General features: G+C 42.2%; 1 protein-coding gene across 3 annotated transcripts; it reads right to left on the bottom strand.

The window, feature by feature from the left end:
- Positions 1-1,726: 1,726 nt before the first annotated feature.
- Positions 1,727-4,009, bottom strand: LOC135554082 (proteasome assembly chaperone 3-like). Of its 3 annotated transcripts, none has more exons than XM_064986125.1 (3): positions 3,807-4,009; positions 2,189-2,419; positions 1,727-2,055 (listed from the first exon to the last, which is right to left on the bottom strand). In XM_064986125.1, the coding sequence occupies exons 2-3, from the start codon at positions 2,402-2,404 to the stop codon at positions 1,903-1,905; spliced, it is 369 nt and encodes a 122-aa protein (XP_064842197.1). In that variant the 5' UTR covers positions 2,405-2,419; positions 3,807-4,009; the 3' UTR covers positions 1,727-1,902. The 3 variants fall into 3 exon arrangements, with proteins under 3 accessions (XP_064842197.1, XP_064842196.1, XP_064842195.1); XM_064986124.1 differs by lacking the exon at positions 3,807-4,009 and adding an exon at positions 2,801-2,961; XM_064986123.1 differs by lacking the exon at positions 3,807-4,009 and adding an exon at positions 2,838-2,961.
- Positions 4,010-7,127: the final 3,118 nt, after the last annotated feature.

Genomic DNA, 7,127 nt, shown 5'->3' with positions numbered 1-7,127 from the left:
AGGATCGTCTGAGGGTTGAGGGAGTTGCTGAGGACTATTTCTGTCTGTAATAAAGCCTTTTGTGGGGAAAAAGTCATTTTTTTATTGGCTTATTTTGCCAATAATTGGGCAAAAGATCAGAATTGGGGACATCAGTGTAAATGAGCCTCCCGCGTGGCACAGGGGTCGAAGGCACCACATCTCAGTGCAAAAGGCAACACTAGAGTCTCTGGTTTGAATCCAGGTTGTATCACATCCAGCCGTGATTGGGAGTCCCATAGGGTGGTGCACAATTGGCCCAGCGTAGCCCGGGTTTGGCTGTCATTGTGGGAAAAAAATATTCTTAACTAACTTGCCTAGTTAAATAAAGATTCAATTTAAAAAATCTTTTTCTTTTTTTACAGTGCCTTTGGAAAGTATTCAGACCCCTTGACTTTTTCCACATTTTGTTAGGTTACAGCCCTATTCTAAAATGGATTACATTTAAAAAAATAGCCAGCAATCTACACAATACCCCATAACGACAAATCAAAAACAGTTTAGAAATTTTAGCAAATGTATTAAAAATAAATAGAAATGCCTTATTTACATACAGTTGAAGTCGGAAGTTTACGTACACCTTAGCCAAATACCTTTAAACTCAGTTTTTCACAAGTCCTGACATTTAATCCTAGTAACAATTCCCTGTTTTAGGTCAGTTAGGATTACCACGTAATTTTAAGAATGTGAAATATCAGAATAATAGTAGAGAATGATTGATTTCAGATTTTATTTCATTTATCACATTCCCAGTGGGTCAGAAGTTCACACACTCAATTAGTATTTGGTAGCATTGCATTTAAATTGTTTAACTTGGGTCAAAGGTTTCGGGTAGCCTTCCCGAAACGGGACTGGTGTTTGCGGGTACTATTTAATGAAGCTTGCCAGTTGAAGACTTGTGAGGTGTCTGTTTCTCAAACTAGACACTCTAATGTACTTGTCCTCTTGCTCAGTTGTGCACCTCCCACTCCTCTTTCTATTCTGGTTAGAGCCAGTTTGCGCTGTTCTGTGAAGAGAGTAGTACACAGCATTGTAGCAGATTTGCAGTTTCTTGGCAATTTCTCACATGGAATAGCCTTCATTTCTCAGAACAAGAATAGACGGACGAGTTTCAGAAGAAAGTTCTTTGTTTCTGGCCATTTTGAGCCTGTAATCAAACCCACAAATGCTGATGCTCCAGATACTCAACTAGTCTAAAGGTGAGTTTTATTGCGTGTTTGATAAGCACAACAGTTTTCAGCTGTACTAACATAGTTGCAAAAAGGTTTTCTAATGATCAATTAGCCTATTAAAATGATAAACTTGGATTAGCTAACACAACGTGCCATTGGAGCACAGGAGTGATGGTTGCTGATAATGGGCCTCTGTACGCCATAAAAGAATCTGACGATTCCAGCTACAATAGTAATTTACAACATTAACAATGTCTATACCGTATTTCTGATCAATTTGATGTTATTTTAATGGACACATTATTATTTTTATTATATTATTATATATCATAGCAATCAATCAAATGCTATTTTGCATGTGAATTTCATGGGAATGAGATGCATTTGCTCCTTTATTTATATATGTGTTAGTTGTGCACTAACAGTATTCAGAGTGTGGCTTTAAAATCGAGATGGTTGTCTCAAACAGAATCAGTTTGTGACCATTGGCTCCCACTCAATCCCCCAAATTCTATAGGCATTTATAACGCATGAACTTCCCATTTATATGGCATTTATTACCACGTCATGCTTAGAAGTAACAACAGACAACAAAATACATTTTGAAAGGATGGAGAAACATTGAGGAAAAAAATGTGTTATGTGTATGAAGCCTTTTCTTAAATTGTCTTTCCAGGTAGGCTATTCTGTTGCTTGTTCCCTGTACCAGTAGTTACCAGACTTGACAACTTTTTATTACATCTTTCATGGCCTTTATTGCTTCTATGGAACTGTCCTTCAGTGCCAACCCCAGTAGAACAGGCCTGTTGCCTGCCTCTTGTGACACAAATGTTGCCAAGTTTTTGACACAGACGTGTGTCAAAGCCTGCAGGGAGAAATAAAACAAGACCGTGTGTGAGGAACAATGTAGCCAGCCACATACATACTCGTAGTAGTCAATTACGGTAATACAATGCTACTAATATTAAGAAAAATTCCAGTGGTGTCTAGCTGCTTACCTCTTCTTTTCCCAGCAATACTTTAGTGGTGAACATGGAAGTGCTGATATCACCGGATCTGGAGTCAGGTGTGACTGATACTAAAGTGCCAATTTTTCCATACTGTGTGAGAACTATAAATATGTAGTTACTGAAATCTGTGCAAACAACCTGTGTGGATATTCCATTGATTGATTTCTCGGTCTGCTTTGATCTGATGAGAGGCTGAGTTGACATGGTTTTCTTTCTGTCCTGAAACAACAACAAAAAAGACATGTAAGCAACATATTGAGAAAAGTAAACATTACGCCACATGATTATTCTATTGCAAAATAAACATAATTTTCAAAGAGTATTCTCAAGCATATATCGCTCACATGAAGTCAAAATACAGCATAATAAAAGCGCAAGAACATTTTGACCAAGCTCTCTTTTACAACAACCAGAATCTCAGACATGTTTTGGATTAGATAACCTTCTATTGGGCTAATGCAGGCTGAAGAGCCAAAGTTTCGCCCCGCTGCTGTGGCATTTGATATCGGCAAGCAGACCTAGGATATGCCGAGGCCGCACTAAAACATTGACAGTATTCTGCTACAGCTGCTGTTGTTCGTTTAAAAAAAAGTCAGATACCTATAGATTTTCTAAATAGTGGTAAAATATTTCACACCGTGTGCCTATTGGGATCCGTTTGCCGTGAACTTCAATACTAAACTTTATTGAAGGCTGTTAATTATATGCATAGATATCGTCTGCAGTTTCAGTTCCTCAAACGTCCCTCTTTAAATTTCGCATATGCGCACTGCCACTGAAGAATGAAATGACGCGGCAGATCCTGTCGCTATGGGCAGATCTGCGATCAGCCATATGGAGCCTGTGCGCATTGGTTTTTACATTTGTGAACACAATCATGATTGTGATAAAAACTTATTTTGGATGTGTCTAAACTAAAGGTATGGCAATGGCATATTCCATCTTCAGAGTATGAACTCTAGTCTGGGTATCAGTCTGTTTCCACATTGTCAAACTGCATATTGAAAGTTGAAATTACTGAAAGGCCAGTCTCTTTGGCATATGACACAGAGTACAAGGAGTGGAAATAATGATCATTACCTATTACCTAATTCAAAGGGCGGGAAATACTATAGAAAACCAGGTGCAACTGTGGGTTTACCTGTTTTCCCGCTGAAAGTTAGAAAAATAGTTCATTTTGTGTGTTAAAGTAGGCATATTTATATTAAACCAGCATAGCATATTGTTTTCTGTTTAGGCCGCACTACACTCTGCCACAATGTTTAGAAGGTAATCTCGAATGCTACTCTTGTGGTGGGGAAAGGAAAAGTAGCCTAGGGTGCGGTTCAAACACTTAAGACACCCTATTCCCTCAGCTCTCAAATTAAGTGGACACTTAAATATATAATTATTAATATTTACGCCTACTGTTTGATAGCTAGCAAATTAATTAGCTAACTAATGTTAGCCTGCCTAGCTGGATCTTCTGAAGAAGGAAAATGTTTTATTTCTACAATTTCCAAAAGATAACCAAACAAAAACATATTTACTATTTACAAGACGTGTTTATGCTGTCATGTGCACTAGTAGCACATTTTCAAACTTATTTGCATTTGTTTTTACTTACACTTGCATGTTGACTTCTCCATTGAGGTTGTTTTTAAGTTTTCGAAGACTTTTCTTAACGGCTGTACAATCGTCGCAAATTGAATTATGGGGAGTTTCAGGCCACGGAGTGAACATAATTGTACACTCGGAGTGAAGATAATTATACACTCACAAAGCCAACTTAAAAACGAGGGCTGAGGGGCTTATTACGTTGCAAACTTCCCTTGTTTGGCTAATCATTTGGACCGCCCTCCCCGATGGCGACAGGGATTCCCCCAAGGGCATAAGGCGAGGGAGGTTAAGTGGACGAGGGTGTGTCTTTTAAGTCTTTGGACCGCATCCTAGGCCTACCTCACTGCAAAATAAAAGAGAAGAAACGAAAACTGAGTTTTTAATTTAGGTGAGTCTGATTTGATTAATTGAGTTGATAGCAAAATCTGTTGTACTGTTGGGATGTGGCCATTGTTATAAAAATGTTTCATAAAATAAGCCGGACATAGACCTCCTTGCACTCAGTTTTCAGAATGCATCGGATTTGGATGGATATCAGGAGTATCCAGCAGCACAGCATGAACCATGAAAAACAGCCCAAGACCATTATTCCTTCTCCATCCAACTTTACATTTGGCACTATGGATTGGGGCAGGTAGCGTTCTCCTGCAATCCGCCGAAACAAGATTAGTCCATCAGACTGTTAGTTGATGAATCATGATTCATTATTCCAGATACTTGGCATTGCGCATGGTGATCGTATGCTTGTGTGCGGCTGCTCTGCCATGGAAACCCATTTCATGAACAGCTCTTGTGCTGATCTTGCTTCCAGAGGCCGTTTCGAACTCGGTAGTCAGTGTTGCAACCGAGGACAGATCATTTTTAAGCGCATACTCGGTTGGTCCCGCTCCAGTTCTGTGAGCTTGTTCTTGACAAGGGCAGCTCAAGCAGGGCAGAAATTTGATAAACTAACTTGTTGGAAAGGTGGCATCCTATGACGGTGCCACATTGAAAGTCACTGAGCAAGGACATTCTACTGCCAATGTTTGTCTATGGAGATTGATTATACACCTGTCATCAATGGGTGTGGCTGAAATAGTCGAATCCACTAATTTGAAGGGGTGTCCACATACGTTTGCATATATAGTGTTTAATCTAGGTCTTGTGCACCTTGCACATTCATGCAGTTGTGTAGACTACAGAACACAAGGGAGGGAACCATCCCTCTTGTCAAGGTCTGTCATCAAATATGACAACATAGCATATAAAGTTATCCAGCTAACTTTCTAAGACTGTCTTAAACAGACAAAAAGAAAGATAAACCTGAAATGGAAATTGTAGAAATTGTACCAACCCTGTTTGTGTGTGACCTTTCTGATTTCTTCTTCTTAGTGAACTTTGATGAAATACTTCTACTTGGAGAATTTGGTAGCCATGCTGATAATCTCACACCATACACCTTTGTGCCCTATGTTTTTATTCATTTACATCAGAGACGGACCCTTTCCCTTTCAAACAACAAGGCCTGCTATCTGACAGTGAAACCCCAGGTAGTGGGACTCAAGGACAACCGACTGAGGGGTGCTTGATAAGGTGAAACCTCCACGAAGAACTCTTCTTTCATGTTATCTTCGTCCTCAGTCTGAGCATCCCTCAGGAGAGCGCTTAACAATTCCGCTGAGCCTGGTCTATTTGACATTTTGTGTCATGTTCATAGAGATGACTCTTTGTGCATCATTCTGGCGCAGCACTGGCAGACTGCATCGCATCCACCTGAAAAAATTTGCAAAGCTTGCATTTTTGTCACCAGGGCTACATTCCCTTTCATTTGACTAACATAGACAGGCCCCTCTCTTCACTCATCTCTTTCTGACTGAAGGAAAAGCTGTCACCTTGTAGACCATATGGATGTGGCAAAAATTGGGTGTGTAGTAGCTCTGCTTGCTGTTGATGCATATTAATAATTAGCTGTTGCTACATGACAGTGCCATTTAAAAAACAATCTCTCCATCGTTTGCCTACTTTATAGCCTACAACATTTGGGCTGGTTTTCAAGAACAGAATGAGTCTAGCCCTGCTGTGTTTGGATCTCCAATCTCCATTCCAAGGTGTGATGAACATTCACACAACCCCCTCTCTGTCACGCTCTGACCTTTATTTCCTTTGTTTTGTCTTTATTTAGTATGGTCAGGGCGTGAGTTGGGGTGGGCAACCTTTGTTTGTTTTTCTATGTTTGGTTTCTGTTTCGGTCTAGTATGGTTCTCAATTAGAGGCAGGTGTCGTTAGTTGTCTCTGATTGAGAATCATACTTAGGTAGCCTGGGTTTCACTTTTGGTTTGTGGGTGCTTGTTTCCGTGTGAGTGTTTGTTGCCACACGGTTCTGTTTCGGTTTTCGTTCATGTTCACATTTATTGTTTATATTTCATAGTGTTCAGTTTATATCTTAAAATAAACGTTAAGTACACTTACCACGCTGCGCATTGGTCCTCCGATCCTTCTCGCTACTCCTCCTCAGAAGAGTAGGAGGAATGCCGTTACAGAAACACCCACCAACAAAGGACCAAGCAGCGTTATAACAGGCAGCAGCAGCAGGAGAGGCAGCGATACCTGGAGAACTGGACTTGGGAGGAGATTCTGGACGGTAAAGGACCCTGGGAACAGCCATGGGAATATCGCCGCCCCAAAGCAGAGCTGGAGGCAGCGAAAACAGAGAGGCGGCATTATGAGGAGCTAGCACGGCAGCGCGGCTGGAAGCCTGAGAGGCAGCCCCAAAAATTTATTGGGGGTGGGCACACGGGGAGTGTGGCGAAGCCAGGTAGGAGATCTGCACCAACTTCCTGTGCTTACCGGAGAGAGAGGGGGACAGGGCAGGCACCGTGTTATGCAGTGGAGCGCACAGTTTCCCAGTGCGTGTGCATAGCCCGGTGCGGTACATTCCAGCTCCTCGTATCGGCCGGGCTAGAGTGGGCATCGAGCCAGGTGCCATGAAGCTGGCTCTATGCATCTGGTCTCCAGTGCGTCTCCTTGGGCCGGCGTACATGGCACCAGCCTTACGCATTGTGTCCCCGGTTCGCCAGCACAGCCCAGTGCGGGCTATTCCACCTCACCGCACTGGCCTGGCTACGGGGAGCATTCAACCAGGTAAGGTTGGGCAGGCTCGGTGCTCAAGAGCTCCAGTGCGCCTGCACGGTCCGGTCTACCCAGTGCTATTTCCACACACCAGCCCTCCGGTGGCAGTCCCCCACACCAGGCTGTCTCTCTGTCTTCTGCCTACAGGTGTTCCCGCCTGTCCAGCGCTGCTAGAGCCTTCCTCCTCTCCAGAGCTGCCAGAGTTTCCCGTCTGTCCTAG

This window comes from Oncorhynchus masou, chromosome 14 (genome assembly GCF_036934945.1).
Source record: "Oncorhynchus masou masou isolate Uvic2021 chromosome 14, UVic_Omas_1.1, whole genome shotgun sequence".
NCBI classification, from domain to species: domain Eukaryota; kingdom Metazoa; phylum Chordata; class Actinopteri; order Salmoniformes; family Salmonidae; genus Oncorhynchus; species Oncorhynchus masou.
This window is presented reverse-complemented; position numbering and strand designations above follow the sequence as displayed.

Coding starts and splice junctions, on each gene's coding strand:
- LOC135554082 (XM_064986125.1), bottom strand. CDS start 2,404: ATGTCAACTCAGCCTCTCATCAGATCAAAGCAGACCGAGAAATCAATC. Junction 2,056..2,188: donor TATTGCTGGGAAAAGAAGAG/GTAAGCAGCTAG, acceptor TTCTCCCTGCAG/GCTTTGACACACGTCTGTGT.